At 34.4% G+C, this 24,481-nt stretch overlaps 1 protein-coding gene across 3 annotated transcripts in view; it reads right to left on the reverse strand.

Moving 5' to 3' along the window:
• Positions 1 to 5,393: 5,393 nt before the first annotated feature.
• PCDH17 (protocadherin 17) overlaps positions 5,394 to 24,481 on the reverse strand; it is a 95,613-nt gene continuing 76,525 nt past the window's right edge. Inside the window, exons 4-5 of one of the 3 annotated variants that reach the window (XM_081083274.1) lie at positions 22,547 to 22,630; positions 5,400 to 7,495 (exon numbers count right to left, since the gene is read on the reverse strand). In XM_081083274.1, coding sequence (XP_080939400.1) covers positions 6,813 to 7,495; positions 22,547 to 22,630 — 767 coding nt within the window. In that variant the 3' untranslated portion in view covers positions 5,400 to 6,812. Of the gene's footprint in view, positions 7,496 to 22,546; positions 22,631 to 24,481 lie in introns of all 3 variants that reach the window. The other 2 variants (XM_081083275.1, XM_081083276.1) reach the window with 2 other exon arrangements.

The raw sequence follows: 24,481 nt of genomic DNA on the forward strand, positions 1-24,481 counted from the left end.
TTATTGATTTTTTTTTTTTTTACAGAGAGAAAGGGAGAGGGAGAGAGATAGAGAGCCAGAAACATTGATGAGAGAAACATCAATTCAGCTGCCTCCTGCACATTCTCCACTTGGATGTGCCCGCAACCAAGGCACATGCCCCCGACCGGAATCGAACCCAGGACCCTTCAGTCCACAGGCCGATGCTCCATCCACTGAGCCAAACCGTCAGGGTTTTTTAGAATATTTTTGAGAACATAACACTAAGGTAAAAAAGTTGAGGGAATCTTAAAGGAAGCACAATTCTTACATCATTAAATTTTCTTGGAAACTGTCATTCCTATTCTCTGCTTTTTGATTTATTTACTACTGTTATGAACAATTAACATAGAGGCTATCTAAATTCTATGATGTGACTTAATTTATGGGGGGAGGAATATTACTAGCGTAATATAATTTTTCAGATGATAAATGTAAGACACTAGAGAGGCAGAAGATTAGATAGGACAAGATTGCAGATTCACAAAATCTTAAACAAACACAGCAACAGGACTTTCAGTTCAGTGTGGTTGTAAGGTTTCCTAGCTTAATGTCCTTGGATAAGTGCACTTGCCTTGTTAAGCTTCAGAATCCTTAACTCTGTACTGTCTTATAATTTTGTGAAAATGCTCTGTAAATTGGAAAGTTCTCTACAAGCAGAATGTATCAGTATTAATTTATATTTGTGTAACTCTTAGTCAGTCTTCCTGGTGCTGAAAACCCTTAGGGAAGTAAGAATGATTTTCATGCAAGCAATGATGAACGCCAATATTTTCCACGAAATATGACAATCTGTATAAAGTGAACAGAGAGAGGGTTCCAAATTTAATGTTTGTTTTTTAACAATCATAAAACAATATTATGAACAGTTTGACTGAATAACATAACTTCAGGCAACTAGATTTTTAAATATAAATCATACTCAAAATGTTATTTATTAAAATGTTACAGATAATTTAATGCGTTTAAAAAGAAGGGGAATAAATATTAAGTTCCTCTTAAAGTGAAGTGTTTCATTTGGAAGACAAAAATAAAATAGTTTTCTTGATCTAATGGGTGATGTCAAACTGGTGTGAGACAGTTTGCAAATGCTCCCTGAAGTCTTCCCGCCTTTATCCATCTTTGCATGTAAGATACTCATTACCATTTAAACTAGTTTGGAAAAAAAACCAATAATGTTTTATGACTCTAAAATACTAAAAATGGGGACCCTCTTTTAAGAATATTGAGAATTTAATTCCTAATGTACAGTGGCTTGTCCAGTATTATAGTGTCTAAAATGAGCAGAAAATGATACATTTCCTTGGTGAACCATGTGCAACCATCTCACAAACACATACTGAAGAGGTTTGAGGATGGTCCATTAACTTGCCGATTTATTTCTGTGTGCCACATTGATGAACTTTAAGAATGGGTTCTGTTCATATTTTACAAAGAGTTGTTGTCTACAATTATTAAATGATTGTAACTTGTGAGCATATCTACTTAAAAAAACATTAATTCATGGGACTTCCATCGTTCATTGCCATGAAGTAAGCCTGTAATATATGTTTCATTCATCACTTCCTCCCGACTGTAGCATGGCCAGGTAGGTTCTTCATTTCAGCACGTCAGTGCTCTCTCAACACTGATCAGATGGTTCAATCGAGTCCATGAACAGCTTGCTCTCATTTCACTCTTGAAAGCAATGAGTGGCATGATAGGTATGTAGCTTTTGTTCTTCTTAAGAATGAATTTATTTTCATTATACAAAAGTAATGTCATGGCAATATAAGGTCAATTTCTATTTTAGTGTAATGTATATCACGTAGGCACAAACTATAAGTACTCTGAGGGTAAAATGGAATGGTGTAGTTCTTCGTACCTCAGGGTCCTTGTGAAGCACCTGATACCTAAGTGATGCTCAATGAAAAAGAAACAGAGAGGTCGACAAACAAAATGAGCAAAAGACTGAGTAGATAAGCCATGGAGTCTATCCCAATAACTGTAAAACTTAGACATCTTCAGCATGAAAAAGCAATGCAGTTTTCTTGATATAAGTTATTCCCTCACAAGAAAATTAAAATTAAAAGAAAATCTAAATGGGCAGACTATTATGTTGATTTGTAATTTAGGAGATGCCCCTCACTGAGAGTCAGATGGTGGAGTAACTGAGGAAAATGCAAACAGTTAAATCCAATTTATAAACAGTCATGTGTATTAGAACTTACCTATTTGTTTCTCTCACCAGGCTGTGACCCAGGCATCAATCCCTGTTTACTGTTTACTCCTGGGGCATAACAGCCCACGGCAAACACACAACGGAAATTCAGTAGATGTTTGTTGAATGAGTAGAAAGAGAAGCTTATTATTTTAAGTTGCTAAGATGAACATGTATTTACTTTAAAATGTCATTTATAAATATGTACTCTCATCAATAATGTAAGATTATGAGAGGGCTTATTTCTAAAATCCTGGAGTAGTAGGATCTTATACCAAATTACCCTCAAACCAGTTTTAAATATTAAAAACCACACGTTTCTTTATAGTATGAATCCCTGGAAATTATTTGACTAGTCAACTTATCTAAACAATCTGGATGACTGTTAACCCATTTCTGAGAGAGCTTAGTGACATTATTGTTACATAAAAATTTTTAAAATCTTATTTTACTGGCAAACAAATAACTAGCATAAACAGTTGTGCTGCCACAGTTGCTTTCCAAATTAATTATGACCAGGGTCCCTGGGGCATGCAGTGTGTAACACATCACTTGTGTGTTAATGAATCCAAGGGAATGCAATGCCACTATTAGTAATAGCTTTTTATTCGGAGTCCTCATTTTCCAGATAGGTCACATAAACACAGCCATTAAATAATAGCATTGAGATAAATCCATAAAATGTATGCTGCTTTTGTTGTTGTCTTTGTTCACCAATCACTTGGTGCAGCTAAGAACCTTATGGTGTGATGGAGTTGATATATGGAAATAGCCAACCTGCAAAACACTGGGGCCAGGAAAGTCAGCCTTTAATCAGGTCTCATTCAATTATGTTTCAAAACACATCTTGATAGCCGAAACTCTCATTTGAATTAATGCTCTAATAAATGCTGTCTGTTGTCAAAATAATATAATATAATTAGACGATGATGAGTGGGCATATATTATCCCAGACCTCAGTTTCCCAGTTGACCTCAGCAACTTCTACTCCATTAGGCAATGAACAGTTTTTAACCTGGTTCTAATAAAGCATACTGTTCTCTTACTACATGACCATATTTTTATGGTGTCATTTTTTAAATCGAGCAGTGCCTAGATCTTTTACAGGGAAGTCATATTTTACAAGATCTCTGCTAATTTAGGAAAAAAAAAAAACAAGTCAATTTCCAAATCAGGAATTCAATTAATTAATAGAGCAGTGAGCCAATCTTTGTATATTGCCTGCAATTGGATGTCAGGTTAAGAAATAATATGAAAGCATTGTTTGAAATTGTGTGAAATGTCTCTTTAATGTTTACTTTGGTATAGTTATAACTAACACTGATTCTTACTACTTTTAACTTTGATGAAAAGATCTTTCATCATTAGCATGTTATGGAAAGATTTTGTTACTGATTTTTTTAGTTCATCAGTAAACAATTTTTAAAACTTTGACTTTCTTATGAAAATTCATATAAATTACTATTCTGTGCTTGACATCAGTTATTTAAGAACCTAAAAGAAAAAGTATCATCAAAGTATTCATTTTGAATGTGTGGAGTTTTTCTGAGGGTTAGTAAATGGAGATGTGAATTAATTTTTTATATTCTGAATGATGCTGAAACCCCTTGAAACAGCGATGTTGGATTGTGTGTCACCTCTTAGAGCAAGTTGCTCCCCAAAAGGGTGATTTTGGCATCTCAGAGACTTCCTTGGAAGTCGAGCACCAGAGTTCTGTGATAAAGGTAGTTGCCAGCATGAAGAAGAGCAAGATTCCCTCAATTCAGTTATAAAATCTTAGAGTCCTGACTGCTGAATTACCACCAACTTGCAAATAAACAACCACTACTAAATGCAGATAACGTGTTAAACAGCTAACACTAGTAAATCACTGGTGACAGAGAGCCGAAAGGGAAACCCCTCACACATTGGCACACCAATTCTTAAAGTCTTAGAGCATTGTAATGTCTTCAGACACATATACTAAATTGAACAACTGGTTACTCAAAGTTAAGAATGTTTTAAAAATAAACCCTAATCTCTTTTTTATGTCATTTACATACTGCCTTAGATTTTACTAAGTGGCTATCTGTCTAGTAAGAGAGAAGCAACACTTGGTAAGACTAAATGGAAATCCATCAAATGTCTGCTATCAAGCTAAATCAACCTGTGGTCTCCTGGCAAAAAGTAACATCATATAACAGAGACAACACATTTCAGATACATAAATTGTCCAAAATATAGACAGTCAATTCGGTTTCACATGTACAAGATCCCTTCTTTTCTAATTTAAACATTTACAAATGATAAAAACCAATAATAGAGCTTTGGAAAGGCTGCTACTAAGAACCAAATACAGTTCTCCAGAGAATAAGGCTGATGGGAGTTGTTCACTCTTCCTTTCAAAGCAATTTGCAAAGGAGGTACAGTCTAAAATCTTGACAGCATTTGAGGGAAATATTTTCAGTTGAATTCATTGAGGTTTAAAATTACAAAACTTAATTCAGTTCAGTGTTTGTTTTCACTCTTGTTTTTGTTAATCTAGGAATTTTATGACATTTATGCTGTTTCTACACTGGCTTGGTGGCCAGAAAAGAAGGCACAGAATTCTCCACCAGTTTGCAAATAATGCATTTTTCTGCTCCAGTGCACAAACAGCCTTTATTTAACTCAGCACCACATTTTCTAAGGTATGGGCTGGAAGCTGTTTGTCATGAAGCTGTAAAATGCCAAAAAATTTTAACACTGAAGGAAAATGTCAATCAAGGCATTTTCCCATCTGCTGCTACTTCTGCAAGTGCTAATTTTATTTTTCCCAATTCCTGAAATTTGAGGTTTCCTAGCCTCACATGGAAGTAAGTTTGAAACTTGCTAAATGACACAAGAAAAAAAGTGCAAGCAAATGAAGGAATAGGAGGTGTATTTTTCTCAAAGGACACCAATAAAAAGAGGCAGAAGAACATTGAGAAAAATGGAAAACATTCTGTTAAGACCCAGGCCTCTTGAAAAACACTACACAATGCAAATAACCAGGGCTGGTATCGCACATGCATTAAAGCATTTTTCATGGTTTTGAAATCAATGGGAACACACATCTTGAACCACATAAGATACTTTTAAAACCAACCAACAGTATGATATCTACAGAGGCAGAAACTGTATGTTATTGAGAAAACATGAAGAAATTTCAGGTATTGGTACAAATGCCATTCGTGTGATTTAGCATGACTTTAATAAAAGCTTCTACAAGGACTTGCACATAACCATGACTGACAGATGTATTTTTTGACCTTTCATATAGCTCCATCGGCTCACTCAAACACATTTTGAACAGATTATGTACTGTAGTACTTGGTAGACTATACATTAAACAAGAGACTTTGCTCTGAGGCACTGCTTCCCACACTCCATGGGGAAAAGGAAGCAGGAAAAAACAAAACTCATAGAGTTCGACAGCTACTGAGGCAACACTTGCCATTTACAATATAAGCCCAAATATTTTTGCAACACAACTATATATTAATTTAATAAAATACACAATATAGCTCTTATACACTCAACAATTTGGCTCATATGCACTGAATCTGCAATAAATCAATAAAAATATGTCATTTGATGTAAACACATTGAATCTTCTTACATTTGCACATATAAATGATCATGTGATTGGTGTATGTCTAAGACATTTTCCCTTTCCTGAGCTATTTTAGTGTCCACAAATAAGTAAAACACATTAATCATGTTAATTTTCTCTGAATAGTATTACTCAATGGTAACTATTTTTCAGAATCTTTCTAGGTCAAATTAAAAATATATCCGTCATTATTTATATATTTGTAGGACACTAAAATGCTAAAGAGAAATTTTAAAACGTCAGATTTTTCTCCTCTTTTAATGAAGTGAATCAGTCTGTGTGTGAGCAGGACAAAATGGACTATATCTTTTTACACTTAACTTTTATACGACATGAGGCGCCTTACAAATGACCAAGTATTTTTAATTTTTTTTTCCAACTAATGATATGGAATGTTCTTTGTGTTGATATGTGTGGCAGGTAACTTTGTACAGAAATGCTTACCACAAATATGTATTCATGTTTGGTGTAGCTCGGACTACTGCAAGGTCTTTGCAGGACTTTCAGTAGAAGCCTGTGATGACTGCTAAAAATCCACCACAGAGCACACATTATGACCCTGCTTTGTACGGGGTTTATAGGTAAACAGTGGAGTCAGCGTAAGTCACGGAGGACAGTCTTACAGTGATCAGGAGCACTTCACTTCTCCCACGCATACCTCCTAACAGATGGTCAAAAGGTATCTTGCCTCCTCTTCCTCCTTTTTCTTCTCTATTTTTCTTTCCTCTTTGAGCATCATCAATTCTGTCCTAATATAAGTTTGGTCAAAACACAACCATTGTTATCTCTGAAAAAAAAATAGCAGTGAAAAGGACATACTTGTGGGCACTTCAGATGTTCACGGAAAGCCTTAAAGCAGCATTGGTCTCTTCATCCCTCTAAAACCAGGTTGTCACCAGGAGGGATCATTTTTACATCAACAGAGGAGATCAGAAAATGCCAATGCTTTTGTTGTTGTTGTTGTTGTTTGATTTCCTCCTCTCACTTTCTCACAGCCACAGGGTCATTTCCCCGACAGTCCTGCAAAAGCTTATCAATTTCTCTCACGACTTCCTCCGCATCCACCGACTCTCTGCCCAGATCCCTGTTGGGGTGGTCAAGCTGCTCGAGAACGGCCCCCATCTCGCTGGAATCCCGGCTGGCTCTGGAGTGGACGTCGGCGAAGACCCTTGCCATCTGATCGGAAGCCAGGAAGGGAGGGTCTCTTGGTTGCTTACTGGGCGACAGGTACTGACTGTCAGTGGGCAAATACTGGCTGCTCGCTTCGGCCAGGGCTCCTGGTTTCGCTTCGCAGCCATCCTGAGAGCCTTTCGTTGAGGTGCAAGGCTCCATGCATGCCTTGGTGGGGCTGCTTGATGCTGAGGGCACCTCTTGGAGGAGAGGGCTCAGGGCACGTTTGGCTTTTAAATAAGGTTTCACATTGGCAATGAGAATAGTGTGCTCTCGCTTGTCTTTCCCAAATGTACAAAAGGTCTTTTTCCCAGTGGGATTCACAGTTTCGTAAGTCTCCGTCTCAACATTCGCTTCAACTGTGGGTACAAAGAGATTTGTGCGGTAATCTGCGTTTTCAGCCTGATTGGCTGCAGGGAACTGTGGCATCCAACACCTGTCAGAATGACCAAGCACTCGGCATTCATCTGTGCAATTAATGCACTCTTCTGGTTCTGCAAGACAAAAAACAGCAAGTCCCATCATTAGAGTTGCCTTTACATTTCTACCAAGGCTCCGCTCAGCTCTCAGGGGGCCTGCTTGACCTCTGGTCTCTTAATTAAAAAGGAAAAGAAAACAATAATTAAAACATTTCAGGATGGTTGCATAAACCTGCTGGTTGAGACAATGGTTTTATTTAAGTCTAGTCTCCAGATATTAATGAATTCCCATAGCCTGGGAAGAAGAAAAAGTGGCCATTGGAGAATCATTCTCGGTAGAATAGAACAACACTGAACACTCATGTCCTTGGGACATCAGTTAGTCTTTGTTCCGTGTAACCCATCCTAGAAACAGTGAGCTTCAAAGAGGATTACTCGGATTAATTTTTCAAACCAGATAACAGGGCAAAAACTGGATTGCAGACTTCTATAACAAGTCCTAAGCTTATTTTTAAATGTTTTATCCCTATTTTCCTTGTAATTGTTATTTTGGTGACAGCATAAAATAAAAGGTTTCCTTTAAAAGCCTATTTTTCCTGCTGAGAGTAGCAAATGGAAATTTTTATCAGAATGTGTTATGAATAAGCTTGTCAAAAAGTGCACATTTCTATTTTATTAGATACGGGTATGGATCATATAATCAGTTTTTTTTTTCACTTTAGATTTTTGTTTTTGGTGTTAGTAGGTGAAAATGGTTTTAGTCAACAGATATAGTAAAGAGTGAATGACAAATCATGATTTTCTATTCTGAATGATAGTGCTTTCTGGGAGAATTTTTGCTTCTCTCTTTTTTTCATAGAAATATAGATAATCTAAGTAAAGCCTTTTTAATGACCTTTATTTCAAAGATGCTGAAAAGGAAAACATGAAAGAAAATTTCTTCATTATGAGAACAGCTGCATACTTCCATGACCCCAATATTTTAAACTATAACTTTGAACTTCCTCTGCCTAGTTGTCCTTTTCATCTAAAATAGCTATTCCCCTTAATGTTTAATGATCCTTTAAATCAGAAACTTTTTTTAGGAGAGGATATTTACAATTTACCTCTGTGTGATGGGAATAGAATTCCCTACCCATTTAAGAACCCTTGGGGTTGTCACTAAATTGACGCGTGAGGATCTCGACAAATTTATAGTGTCATGTGCAAGGAGAAAACTGTCCACATGAAAGATATTTAAAATACGGAGAAGCAAATTTAATAGCATAGATAAATTTATACAGTTACTTTTCAAAGCCATAAATAAAATCTGAATTCATATTTAAAACATATAAATAATTCCCTCTCCAAAAAAGAAAAAAATATATACAATACAACTTGATTTATCTCAGAAGATTTTAAGATGAAATAATTTCCTATGACATAAACATTTTTTAAACTTATCTAAATACTGTCATGACAGAACAAAATACTGTGGCAGTACTTAGCATGTATCATTAACACTTGAAACATTTGAAACGTATTTAGGTATTTCATGTTTTGTCATATTTTTTTAAAAATATATTTACCTGTGAGCAAATTAAATAAGTTTAGTATGTAATGCAGGTAAGTATGTTGAAATGCAGTTTCCAACTGATCTTTCACCCAGAGACTCAAATATTATCTGACATGAAATTGTTGGACAGATGAACACAAAGAGAAGCAGAAGGATCCAGAAACATAACATTTTCTAAAATGCCTTCCTGTATAGATTTAAATTACAAAAGAAATTTTATAGAAAAAAATATCCTGAAAAGTTTAATATCTGGTATCTATTTTCTTTACCTATTCTGAATGGGAATCATAAATAATACTTCCATATATGTGCCAGTAAGTGTTAGGAAAAAAAGGTATTATTTCATTCAACCAATTTTGTCCTCCAAAAATACAGTAGAACACTTTACTACCTATTTCACTTGGTGATACCTTTGAATCTTTTAGAGTCAAATTTTTTTAAAAATTCATTTGCAATCCATACACTTTCTTTGAAACATAATAACATAGTTTTATATTCCAATTGTGACTGGCCTTCAATTTCAGCTATTTGGATAGCCTAACACTGAATAAATTCAATATGAATTTAAAAAGAGAGTGAAAGTGATAGAATAATGCAGATATATGAAAGTGAAAATCGACCTTGATTTTCAACATAAAATGATTGTTTGCACTTTACTGCTGAAAATCTGCAGCTTTTTACTTGACTCCTTCATGTCACATCCTAGGGAGCAAATTTTGAGTATTGATTGTGATACATTATAAGCTGTTCACCTTGTGATTAGGCTGCAATTTTGATGGCAGCAGTTCACAGACAGTGAAGAAAATAGAACAGACACTTTTGTACTAACAGCAGAAAGTATGAGCATAAAGTAAACAATAACTGCAGGGGTCAAATAAGAATTTATGATAGTAAAATTATTTTTGAAATAACATCAATAAAAAGATAAATAGGTTGGTACAGAAAAGAGACACATAATGCATGATTAGCTAGACCAAAAAGAAAAAACGAAAGAAAAAGGGAAGAAGAGAAGCTAAGTGAAGGGTGAGAGGCAGAGGAGGGAAGCAGAGAGGGTAGAGGAGGGGGAAACGTTTTAAAGAAAGGGAGTTGCATTAGGAGGATTTCTGCCATGTGTATCTTTTGTTATATATTTGCAAAATCCCCTCAATAACCTGTGTATAATAACGAATAATACTGTGTTGAGTGTTTTCTCAAGCCTTAAAACTATAAATGTAGGTAAACTTCTGCACCTTAGAGAAAATGGATCCCAGAATAGATATATTGAATTAGAAGCTATAGGATTTTTTTTAAAGCAAATTATAAAAGACTGCCCCTATTTGCATAAGTGAGTGTAACCAAAAACAAATATTTGTATCAGAAAACAATTTTAGAGGCACTGGGCAGAAGAAATCAAAGCAAAAATAATTGATCCAAGATTTACTTTTGTCTTCTGGAGCAATCTGAGACTATAAGGGAATTATTTACCTTTATTTTAATCCTTTACTCAATTTAACATGATTTCTCTTCAACAGAATTCACCCTCAACCAGAAAAATGGACTAATCCAAATGGTATGCATATGAGAAAAATTGAGAAATAAGCATGTTTATATTGCAAAGACAAAGCAATTCTGAAGTCCAACAGCTAAAAATCTGGACAGTTCTGCCTATAGAAAAAGTTTCCAATTTCTAATTTTTAAAATGTATGATTGTCTGAAGAATCATGTGACTATCAGATAAATTGGAATACTTATTTAGCATTAAGAATCATTTTCTGTAGTCATATAGCCCCATTTGACTATTGCACAAGCTCCCTTAGGGAGGGATCTAAATACTGTCATCCTAAATAGTTCAATTTTGCATCTTAATTTATAAGATTTTTTTCAAATGATATAAAGTCAATCAAATGACTACAGTATTGCAGTTCATTCTATACCATAAATCACACACACACACACACACACACACACATCTTTATTTGTGTGTGTGAGAAAATTGACCTTTTCACAGGATAGATATAGTCCTGATAAAATTTGAAAACTCAAATACATAACTAATGCATTTCTGAAAATTAACTATCAATAATTGCCATAAGCAATGTACAGGTGAATCATTACAACATACAAGAATGTTTTATATTTATAATATGAGTGATAACATAAATATATGGTGTCCCAAAAAACGTATATGCACTTTAACAGCTGATAGCTCAATTTTGAAAATGAAATACATGTTGATAAACACTGCCTTTATAACTATTAAAAGTGTGTGTTTACATTTTTGGATACTCTCTCTATATAAAATATAAATATTTATATATAAAGCATCACATATATAATGAATGAATGTATATGTATAACTCTTTTTATCTAAAATCTATCATTGGCCCAACAACTTGACTACTTCTGATTTTAGAATTTTATACAATGCAAATTGATTTAGACATAAAGATGTCTGAAATATGCATATTCACATTGGCTGACATATCTGAAAGCTCTCTTTTTTTAAAGTATGTTTTTTTGTGATTTTTTTTTTTACAGATAAAGAAAGGGAGAGGGCTAGAGAGATAGAAATATCAATGAGAGAGAAACATCAACTGGCTGCTTCCAGAACACCTTCTACTGGGGATCGAGACTGCAACCCTGGCATGTGCCCAGACTAGGATCCGAACCAGTGACCTCTTGGCCCATGGGTCAATGCTCAGCCACTGAGCCACACCAGGAGGGCTGCAAGCACTCTCTTTTTAATGTAGATTAAGCAGTTTAATAACTTAATCTTAGAGATGATAGGTAAGGAATCATGTTGTACCAAATATATCTTCAAAATAACTGTCATTGAAGAAGTTATGTGTATGTAAGGAAAAATATTTAGGCAATACATCAAATGATCTGCTCTTGAATTATTGGATTTTAGCAATCTTCCATAAAGGACACCATGTTTAATGCTTACAGTGTGATTTTAACGTTGTAAAATCACCATATCTTTAGGAATGCATGGCCATTTCAACAACGGGTAATACTCCTTGCATGTTATGACTCAGTGGTGTTCATTGCAAAGGAGAAATTTCCAGAAACCAGTCCATGAAATTTCTTACTTCAGAGTAAATCTACATCTTTATTCTAATCTGTCTCATTCTCAGGCGATAATTCACCACAAATCAGAAGTTAAGTTTATTTTCCCAGTCTTGGGAACACTAAACCACACCACCCAAAGAGAGATACTTGGCAACTAATTTGTTACCACTTAGGGAAATATTAGAAAACATAAAAAGGATTTCCTCTGCTTAATTTCAAACTTGCTTTCTGCCTCAGGAGCCCACACATTTGTACATCTGAAAACACACATATAGTTTCTATAATTAGAACTTCAGATATGCATCTGATTTAATTTTTATAATGAGGAAATAATTGTGTCTTAGAAATGTGAAAACCAGAACCTATAAGTCAGGGCATGAATGAGCAAGCTCTAAAGTGCTGTGGCCAGGGCCGAAGGACATCTGAGAGTTTTCTCTGCTTAATTGCTGTTAACAAAATGGCTTTATTTCTGCTTTACATAGGAATTATGCTCCTCTATTAGTGTTGTTGTGGTTGTTAATGTTTCTAGCAGCATCTTAAAATTGCCATTGTTTCCAAGTAGACAACTCTATAAATGGAAGTCCGTTTTTTATTTGCTCTCGTTTTTCTTTTTTATTTCAAGTTTTCTTTTTTCACCAACATAAGCTTTCATAACACCTAAGTAGCTGTCTAGAAAAGCAGGCAGCAGAAAACATCTCCACTTATGGCTGAAACAAGTGTTCTGGAGGTTAACTCTACAGAAAGTAAACGAGGCACCCATCGCAGATTATCTACCCTCAGACAGACGAGCCCAGAACGCAGACTGGCAGTTCATTTATACTACTTTTCCTACTAAAAGGTTCTAATGGTGTAACAGCAGTTTGTTTTTATTGCCTTTTTCTTCTTCAGCACACACACACACACACACACACACACACCACACAACGTCACACATGCACACACATACTTCCCTATAAACACAACAAATTGTGATTTACCCAAATATATCCTAACATATCAGAGAGAAAACATCAATACTAAAATAGAGATCTCATCAGAATACAGTCCAACAAAGCTCTAGTGAATGTCTCAGTAAGTTGATATAATTTGCAACATCCTGTGAACTGACACTTTTGCAACCAACAGTTCTCCCCTTTTTTGGTGATGCTGTTTAATTTACTTACTACCCTTTGCCATCCTATGAGCCCCTCACCCTTGTTATAATAGGGCGAGTCATTCCATTAAAATAGCACCTTTCCAATCTAGACTCATTCAAATCGTTTCCATTTGTGACTTCTATGTCCCATTTACTAGCATATTAGTTAAAAATAAACCTGACTTCACTCCATCTGACTCTAAGAGGGGTAAGAATTTCACTTTCAATATTTCCAGAGACAGTCAGAACGTTTCTCAAAACTTTTCCCCACTGTATCAGAATAAAAAGAAGTGAGTACCCTAACATTACAATTTTATCACACACCTTTTTTCCTGCTAGTGTTCACATGCCTGCCAGCCTTAATATTAGCACAATTTTAATAACTTTGGTGTAGTACCTTATGAAGGGAAGGAATCATAAGGAAAAAAGTCACATCTGAGGACCAATCACATTTTTTTAGCTAAGTAGTATTTCATCTACTGCATTGTATTTCCTGTGTTTCTTACTTGTGCTCAGGGATCTATGTTGTTTTACTAATCAAGAAACTGGTTCACAAATACACAGATGGGGGACGTCTTTTTGCTTCCTTTATTTCCTAATGTGAGGGGAATCATGCATTTATTGCAATATGCTCATTTGTCATTGTATGAGGATGCCTGCTCCCACCACCAGTGATATAATGATGAAACACTAAGTCTGCAGAAATATAATTTTCCCAATAATTGTCCATAAAAAGTCAGAATTTAGAAACAGAGTACACAACAAAAATGCTGTGAGACAAACATGTATTTTCAGGTGGGTGCACTACAAATCTGGCTTCCCGATTTTACCTCGGTCGTGAAATGCCATTCTATCTGCTTTTGATAGGTAGAGAGCCCATGTTGAAGAGGAAGTTATTATAACACTATCAATAGGCAAACAGCGCAGCGCTGAAGTGCTAATCCTCTAGCATGCACCTGCATCACACAATGCTTCTGGATGTATCGCCAGGGCTGCATTCAGACACCCGAAACCACTGGCCTGTGTCATGTTCACCCAAATCCCGCTGCAGCTGCGTATTTGGGGGATCGGCACGTTTGCACTCACTATGGAGCCCAGCTGTACCCCTTCAGGCGTGGTTCTCAGTGTTTGGAACGCTTTGGACGTAACAACATGTCTACCCGAGTGAACTTTTTGGCATTTGTATTGATATCATGAAGATAATACTCTGAGATAAAGAAAACTTAAGTTCAATGGAAACTTATGTTAAGGAATAAAAGCAAAATGATAAAAAGAAATTTGATGTGACAGCAGCAGAAACATATATATATATACACACACACACACACACACACACACACACAAACTATATATATCTATATATAGATATATAGATATGGATATAGATATAGATATAGATAGGCATTTATGAACAGAGAGAGGAGAGAGAGAGAGAGAGAGAGAGAGAGAGAGAGAGAGAGAGAGAGAGAGAGAGAATGTAAACCATGCATAGGGAATCTATGGCCCAAACATAGTAAGTATGTCCCATAGCACACAGCTCTGAGATTAGCGTTCAAAATTCAGCTGCCTGCCTCCCCCATCTCATACTGTAGTTGCCGCCACCACCTGGGGCAGCAGCAGATGCTTGGAAGTGCAGGCCCAGTAAATGAGGCCATCTCTTTCTTAACAGGTACCCCGAGGAGAACTGGCTCTGAAGCTCAATACTATTCTCATGGAGCAAGTTTTTGTTTTGTTTTGTTTTGTTTTGTTTTGTTTTTGAGAAAAAAAACTCTGAAAGAGCCTCTCCGGGGGAAAAAATACAGCTCAAATGCCTGCACAGAGTAAAGACAGCTCAAATTCAGTGGGGACGTTAGATGTGTGTAGTTCAGCAGTTAGTTTAAAGAAGTTATACTCAATCATCCATAATGCAGTTTTCAAGGAAAGGTATCGTGAACAGAATATAGTAGAATAGGTGTTATGTCAAATAAAGGTTTGCGGTAAATGAACCTAAGTCTATTCACCTCTAAAATCCTCCAGTCTCGCCTGGCCGGTATAGCTCAGTGGTTGAGTGTTAACCTATGCAACAGGAGGTCTCAGTTTGATTTCGGTTGGGGTACCAGGTTGCAGGCTTGATCCCAGTGGGGGTCGTGCAAGAGGCAGCCAATCAATGATTCCCTCTCATCATTGCTGTGTCTCTCTCTCTCTCTCTCTCTCTCTCTCTCTCTCTCTCTCTCTCTCCCTTTCTCTCTCTGAAATCAATATATATATATATATATATATATATATATATATATATATATATATATATAATTAAATCCTGCAGTCTCTGATTATACCTCTTCACCAAGGAGTTTACACTTTGATTGGAAACTAGAATAAAAAGCTTTGAAACCATCATAGGGGAAATAACTCATGATAAATTATATTTGATCACAGCAAAAACACAGATAAAAGTTGCCTGTAATATTATGAAAGGCTTTGTACAAGAAGTGGTGTTTGATTGTAATTCAAAGAATGATCAGAGTTTCAACAGACAGTGGAGAGCAGGCAGAGGGTGATCCAGGTGAAAGGATTAGAAGGTGAAACACTTGCCACACAGAAGTATGCATCTCTCAGGGTAATAAGAAACCAGCTTTATAAGCCAAAGGACATACGTTGCAATGCCAAAAAAATAAAATAGTAGCATAGGGGAAACTGGCTAGCATTTACAAGAGAATATAAAAACTCTAACTAAATGAACAAATTTAATGTAGCAGACAATGGAACACTAATACAGGTATTTGAGCAATTTATTACCTGCCTCAGAAAATTCTTGAAACATCTTGGTACTTGATTGCAAAGGTACTGGACAACATTTACGAACATACAAACCTGGGATGAGCCAAGGGCGAGTAGTATTCAAATCTGCATTATTTGTAAATAGAGATATCTAGAGTTTTGGTGCCAAACAAGGATATCCCCAACAGAGCACAGTAGGCCCTGGCATGATTCACTGGCTTAGTCATTCTGACCCCAATGCCACCCCATACTGCTCTCATTTCATCAACTTTTCCTAAACTACAGAAAGCTTTAATGTATGTTCATTCAACTGGCATTTTATATTAACAGTATAAATCTTGCATTTTATAATTCTGTATTGGAAAAAGATATCTCCTTCCTACGTCTAATGTAGCCTTCCTGCCTCTTCCTCTAGTTTATTATTGTTAAACAAGCATAAGAATGATTATGATCACATGTCTTAAATATTAAAGAATTTCTTCAGAAACCTTGAAGAGGGAAAATCTGAGAAAGAAAATCCTTTTAGGTTCCTAGGAGAGAGAGATAATAAATACTCTTAAAAGGGCCAGAGAATGACCACAGATAATGTAAATGTTGAATCTGTGAAACTCTTCAAAGTTGATTCTGGATAATTTTCCCATTGAGTTATATATTTTTGCATTCCTCCCTAACTCTTAGTATTTTTTAGTCTCTTTGCCTCTCACTGAGATCTTTATAACTCTTGAGGTTTAGACACTGACACCATGTATGTTATTTCATGTTCAATCCCTTGATTACACAGAATGAAAAATTCACTTTTCTGAATTTGAAGAAAGTATTGCAATTGATATACTAAAACACATTAATTTAAAAAGGTATAAAATATTATTGGCAATCTATAATAGAAGTGACTACCCCATGCAAGTGACTCATTTCAAATCCATTCATATGAGGTTGTAATGTCAGTTACAATTGACACATACAGTTACAATTGACACAACAATTGACACATCAGATCTGTCTGTTAAATACCTGTTTATATAAAAATCCAAAGTTCTTTATTTATTATTGAGGGTACCATTTTAAAAACAATCAATCCTGCCTGTCATATATCGCCCTAAAACATGGAGGTCAGAGTATTTTCCCCTTAGGAAATTTCTTAAATCAATAACACTATTATTAAAATTAAAGCTTTTATTTTAAAAATCACCTCTTTATAATGTTAAATTATGGAAACCAGTGAGTACTTTGAAAAACTACCTCAGCAGCTATAAGTGTGTTTCTTCTCTCCTAGATTTTTCTTTTTATCTTGTTTTGATTCTACTGCATTGTCATGTCAAATGTGTCATTTTACCTCTTGTTTTTGTTAGCTGCCTTTGTATCTTATATTTATCTGGCAGCTATCATCAACATATGAATTAATTTAAAAATCTTGTAATTTTAAAGTCTTGAAAGGGTTAATGCAGCTTCCAAAAGAACCTGATTTAGATGCAGTGAGAAACCTATGCTCTGGCATGAAATAGTTAGTAAAAGCTGTTTGGTTTACAAGGACAAATTTAAAATTCTAGCAACTTCACACTGTGAATTTCAGATCCAAGACTATTTAAATATGCCACTATTCTTCATCTTCAGAGAGGACATTTTCCTTATGCTTTTATTGCCTGTGAAAGCTCACCCTATCTCTGATAATGACACCATTTTTGATGACATGGATGAATATATCTAAAATTCAAGTTATCGTCCTAGCGAAGTGGCAATCCTGTAAGGAAGGTCAGTGAAAACATGCCTATGAAGCCAAAGTCTGTGTAAGAAGCAAGGAAGGTAGGCTTAGTGACTTTCTCTCAAACCTGCTATCTGATTTCTACTAGAATGTACCTCTATTTACCAGGTTAAATCCCCTCGTTCATCTTGTTTCTAGCACTTGTTTGTTTTCAATTGCTAGAGACAAGTAAACAGAATCAGGTATCATTTTTTGTATTCTCAGAAAAAAGTTCATTCAGATGCAACTAATCCTTCCCTGCTTATTATTTAGTAACCAATAGGATTTGGGAATCCCAGAAGATAGGTTTTTTAAAAAGATTCTAACATTTTTATAGTTTAATGACATTCTAATCTCCAAAAGTTATTCATTAAATTTATAGAACTCCACTCTAGAAACAGACCTAAAGTTTTAATGAAGTTATCTTATGGACATGGTTCCAAATTAACAGATGGGTGTGTTTTTTCAGATCAATTATATACACATATATAACATATTTAAAGAGAGAAATAATACAGAATACATTTTATTTTAAGAGTTAAAGAAGTGGGAAACATATATGAAACTATGCCTCTCCATAAATGATTCCTACAAAAATTACTTATATTACAATTAAAAATAAACTGAAGTTAAATGTCTTCAATGTGTATGCACACACACACACTGATGGGTAATATATATTTTCACCAAAAAATGCCTCTTGTGAAGTGAAGTTTTTTCCTATAGAACTATTAAAATTGATAGTGTCCCAAAAATAACTTTAGAATAAAATACAGGCAATTTGGCCCTGATTTTACTAAAACAACTCCTACCACTAAGCTGCTAATACTGCCACTATTATTGCTATTATTATTATTATTATTATTATTATTATAGATAGTTTTAAAATATATAAAGAGTAGGAAAGATAACTGACATTTTAAATAAGCCTGTTCTGGAAATTACTTCTCTAAAACCATTATGCCATTACCTTTAGTGTGCTGTAAGTTTATTGAAAGCTATTTTTTATCCTGTATGATTGGGTCATCCCAATAATGAAAATTTGAACAAAATCAATACACTCAATATCCATGTTCTAGAGTAAATACACAGAAGTGTTTCTTGTAATGGGTTTTACTGGCAATGGCAAACCATTTTTCTAGTAACAGCTTTAATAATTTGTAATCATTAAAACACACAGAAGCAATGAAGAAATGGGGAAAAGAGGTCAGGAAACACATATAGAAAAATAGGAAATTGGCCCTCTGGATCACCCTGGTCTGTAATCAAACCAAGGGTTGCAAAGCAATTGGACAAGGCCATCCTTAAATCAGAGCAAATATAAAAATGTGTTTTTAAAAGATATGAAAGCCCACCCATACATAATGCCGCATGAAGATCAAAAGGTGTCTACAGTGGTGCTTTGAATACTTTCTAACTTTAGAGTGTACTTTCATGACAGAATTGATCATTGACCACTCCCAGAAAATGAGCAGACAATAAAAGTGAAATGTATTGCTCATGAGTAATAATAACAGGGGGGGGGGGAATATAAGCATAGAAGAACTAATTTTATTTTCTCACTTATAATCTAAATCTAATCTGGAGGAAATTCATATTGACATCCGAGGGAAAATTCATTGAGACAGTCTTTTTAAACTCTGGCATGGTATAGTTGAGTACTTCCATTTAAAAACTTGCATGCTCAGTCTCAGAAAGAAGTGATGCTTTGTACTGCCAAACTTATTTTTGAGTAGCTGCTTAACAATTTCCTTTGCCATTGCTGCAAAGGGTTATAATCTGAACTGCTCAGTTGGGTGTACGAAGCCCTCCATAATCTGGTCCAAATAAATTCTTCAGGCAATTCTACCATATAAGAAAAATAAATAAATTTAAATTCTAACAAGTCAAATTTGTACACTTTCCTTTACAGCAAATCTCTCTGTAATCTTTAGGAAAATGGCAGTGCTTTTCTGACTGAACTCTCTCTTGCCTTTAGAACGTTGAAGGATTTAAGTCAATTGGAGAATGTATAACCTTTTACATAGCTGGCATCACAGTGTCTGCGCAAAGGGGAAAACAATTTAAATTTGAGCAAGAGCAAGTCGCACTCTAACCTTCAATTATAAGTGATTTATTTTAATTTTTCAGGTTCAGTTGAGTGTATGCCTTGATCTAAAATTATCTACTATTAAATCCAGGGTCTACCTAGAAATAGAATAAAAATTTACTATGTGATTTGACAAATTAAAATATATACACATATTTTGCCCTAGCCGGTTTTACTCAGTGGATAGAGCATCAGCCCGCGAACTGAAAGATACCAAGTTTGAGTATAGTCAAGGGCACATACCTTGCTTGCAGGCTCTATCCCCTGCCCTAGTCATGCAGGAGGCAACCAATCAATGTGTCTCTCTTAGTCTCTCCCCTTCCCTTCCACTCTCTCTAAAAATTAATGGAAAAAATATCCTCAGGTGAGGATTAACAAATGCATATACTTGTTAATGTTTATTTGCTTAATGTTTTTTCACTGAATAAATAAAAATGTACATAATCACAACAGAAAATTATCTAGCTAATTATTATTGTAAACATGGTCATTTTGGTAAGCATTATTACAAAATGGAAGAATCATTAATATAGAACTACTTAGAAAATAGAAACTTCCAATCTATTGGGTATAGTTGTTTTATTATTAAAAATACATATATCTGCGCATCATTTTGTATAAAAATTACAAATATAAATTATGTGTTATAAGATTGGTTTTTTATTTTAAAAGTATACTATTTAACATATTTAACTCATTGACCTACATATTATCCATAAGCATAGTATTATATCCATATAAACCATATATTTGGGAGATAGTAGTGATTTAAACAAAAAGATATAGTTATTTTGATTAGTTTATAACATACATATAAAATTATTATATTATATATAATAATTCTAGTAAAATAGTCAAATACATATATATACAAAAATTACATTGAGAAAGCTCTGATAATTGAGTTCTAAATTTAAGAGTTTCATCATAACATATATGTTAATGAAAAATATTCACAAGATTCACTATCTTGATACTTTGAAAATAAATATGATAACTTCCAATATGTTAGTTAACTATCAACAAAGAAATGAAACTAAAAACCAAGCATGCATATCCTTATGTCCATAACCGCATGACAAAATACATCCCTATACTAGATGGAAATGAGTGGAAGGAGCTTTGCCTAAAAACAAAATTATTCTAGAACCATTTTGTAGATATAAAAATAAAGGCCTAAACCTCTAACGACAGCTTCTAGTTCCTGAGGTTCAGTTACAACTCTCCGATAGCTTTGTGTTTTAGGTTGGTAGATGGTCATGGTGTGCACATGCACAGACATATACATGCACCAGGGAGCATACACATGTACATTATAAGAAAATGGGTATCAGAGAGAAAGATTTTCAGAAGCACATAAAATATTGAAAAGAAATGTTGCTCTAAAATGCTTTGTTGTTATCCTTGAATTAAATTTCTACAAAATTAGAAAATAACCCCTTTTCCCAAGTGATTATAATTTCCTGAAAGTGAACTCACAACTATTTAAGTTAGGTAGCAGGAATATTTTATGTCGTTGCATGTGTGTGTGTGTATGTGCGTGTGTGCATACATGTTAAACTTTCTATATCACCCAAAAAAATATTAACAAGTATAACTTTTCCAACTCTAATGTTATGAAATAATTTTGCTTATATTTTCTCCTCAATTTCCATTCATTTCCAGACAGAAAATAAGGCAAGCTTTTCCCTTTATTCTGGCATGAATAAAGCCACACAGATATTTATAACTGTGATTGTTAGATTGCTATAACATACATGCATATATTTCAAGAACAGCACCAACCAGATATACCGGTTTTCTCAACAGGCTTGCTTCTCTTAGGTAGGGATTAAACTACTGAGGAACCAAACAAATCTCTCTAAAGCATTCCAATGACTCAAAGACTTGGACTATAGAGTCTCCAGATACAGGAAATCATGTGGTGAGCTAAAATTTCACCTGAGAAAGATACTCCATCCTCCCTTTCACTTAATCCATCCAGTTATTTCAAATTTCAATGTGTTTTCTCAGAGTATCTGTCACATCCAGAGCATACTTAGAGATTAAAATATATTGGCGACATGTATTGGGCTCGGGAATTTTTAATATTGAGCTTCATTAACTATTACAACTCATATGACTTTCATTCTGCCCTGCCTTTAGGAATCTATATTAAGGTGGTGTGGAAGGATTTTACAAAGTAATGTGCAAAAAAGCCTTTAATATATTTCCACAAAACAACACTTGTCTAATATGGAGTGTAATTGCCTATTAAAAATAAAAGAAGAATTTGGGGACCCAGTTTGTCAGGTGAAACACAGTTATTCTGGTTGTAACAGTGAAGCAGGCTGCTCTTTACCCACAACTAACAGCCGCCCCCTCCAAAAAAAAAATCAAAACCCTTTCCTGTACCAGCCAACTTTTCATTCCATCCATTTTTTCTTTAGCATTTCCTGCACTGTTTCCAAAGTGAAATTGTTATGAGTGAAAGATTTTTCATATTGAATAATTGAAAATTGAGACACTTAAAACTACTTTAAGAATAATAAACTTGAAAAGCCTCTATGTAAATGTTTAGATTCTCTTTTCAACTCCTAACACTACACAGCTTTTCCTGAAATATTAATAGTACCAAAGCAGGTATAGTAGACTAAATTTCTTAATTATATTTTCTTTTAAAAAATAAAGTCTACAAGTTCTGCATGGCTATATATAGAGAAAGCCATTTTTTGTGTGCACATACACTTATGAGTGCCATCATCTAACAAGTAAAATTCAGATCACAGAGAAAAAAGCTGACAGATGAAGAAATTGCTCACCTGTAGGAAGCAGATCAACAGACTGAAGTCTACTTGTGATGGTGTGTAGGGTGAGGATAGCAAAGGAAAGCAAAGTCGGGAATGCTTGAAAAATAAAATATTTTTAGTTAACAAATAGAAAAACCAAGTGGGAAAAAAGGGCCAATTGAATCATGAATATTTTATTGATTTCCAATTATCTTTTAAAATTCTTTAGACTGACTAATTCCTAAAAAAAATAAGGTCATTTGGCATTTCCCCAAATAGATGACTTATTCTTATTGGAAGAAAATTACTGTTTTGGATAATTTCAGTTTAGATGAGATAGAAACAGTACAAAGTAACATTAATGCATAGGTTGATGGGAAAAATACTTTAGTGATGATGATTGATTCATTTATCCTAAATAAAATAAAAACTTTTCAGCAATAGTGGGTAGATGTAAACAAGGAGGCCAGCAATATTAAAGTTGTAAACTGCCTATTTTTTAATTTCCCTAGAAAGCAAGACTTTAATAAAAACATTTATTACATCTTAATTTACTTACAAAACGTATATTGTCTGGAACTTGAAACAACAGACTATTTATAATTTAATTATTTAGTCAATCACATAGAAACCTTCAATTTTTAAAAATGTATTGACTTTAGTAATGAGAAAATATGTATTTTGTAACAATTTCTACTGTATTTTTACCAAAAGAAAAACATTGATACAATATAAAAGTAAGGAAATATTATATTTTTTGTTTTGCTTTTTATGACCACGTAACTTAGGTGCATTGTTGATATGTATAATTGATCAATTCCTTAGACTTAGAAGAAGAGAACATTTTGTTTGCATTAATCTTATTTATATGTGTAGTGAATATATGAAATTGATTACTGTCTAAATGCTTTCAAGAAATGTCTGTCAGTGAGCAAAAGTAGCTCTTTATTTTAAATATTCTCACTTTCTTATTTTCAACCTTATTCAACATCTGCTGTTTGCTCCTCCCCTGAAATGTAATTATGCAGGATTCCAATGTAAAACAGGTTGAGTAGTTAATAACAGGAGCTCAAACATTTTTTCCACATTGTTGGCCTACAGATGTTCCTTTCATTATTTTTCTGTTATCCCCTGGCTTCTTGTTTAATTTGTGTACGTTTCTCGCCTGTTCTTAAAGTATATTCCCACAACAGATGGAAACACCTGAAAATAAGTCTGCCTCATGCACATGTTTAAATGATGCCTGTTGTGATATTTAACATTGTAAAGAGAGTAGAGGATATCCAGAATATTTGTTTAGGGGAAAGAAAATAACTAATATGTAAATTACCTTGTTACTATGCTTAATTCAAAATTCAGAGGAGATAATTTAGTTCTTGCCAAAGACATATGAGGAATACTTTATAGTCTACAACCTGCTTTTTTTTTTTTTAACAAACTTACTTGTCTTTTTTTGCAGTTGACACGATACTCTTAAATTTTCAGTCCTACCAGAAATTGAATATTTTCTATCCACTGATATTTTACAATGCAAAGGCACTCTACATTCTCTTGATAATAATCCAAATTTAGAAATGAATATCTAAAATATTTTAGATGTATTCAAAATATGCCATATATATGTATACACACACACACACACACACACATACACACACATATTAGATAATATAACCAGAGTCAGATAAGGCATAGGACCACTTTATTCAGATAAAGTATATCCCATCCAAGTTATAGAATAAATAGAAAAACAGTGTAGGCTGAGCACTGGGTTGTATATTATCTCCCCCAGTAGTCACATCCCCTTTAATAAAAGAATATGATCTTATTTGAAAAGAGGGTCCTTGCAGATGTAATTACTTAAGATGATGTCATATTGGATTAGAATGGGTCCCGATCCAAAAGCTGGTGTCATTACAAAAAGAGTAAACTGGGAGAAAGAGTTCCACCGGGAGCACGCCACATGGT

This window comes from Myotis nattereri (genome assembly GCF_964212035.1).
Source record: "Myotis nattereri genome assembly, chromosome: 2".
Lineage (NCBI taxonomy): Eukaryota > Metazoa > Chordata > Mammalia > Chiroptera > Vespertilionidae > Myotis > Myotis nattereri.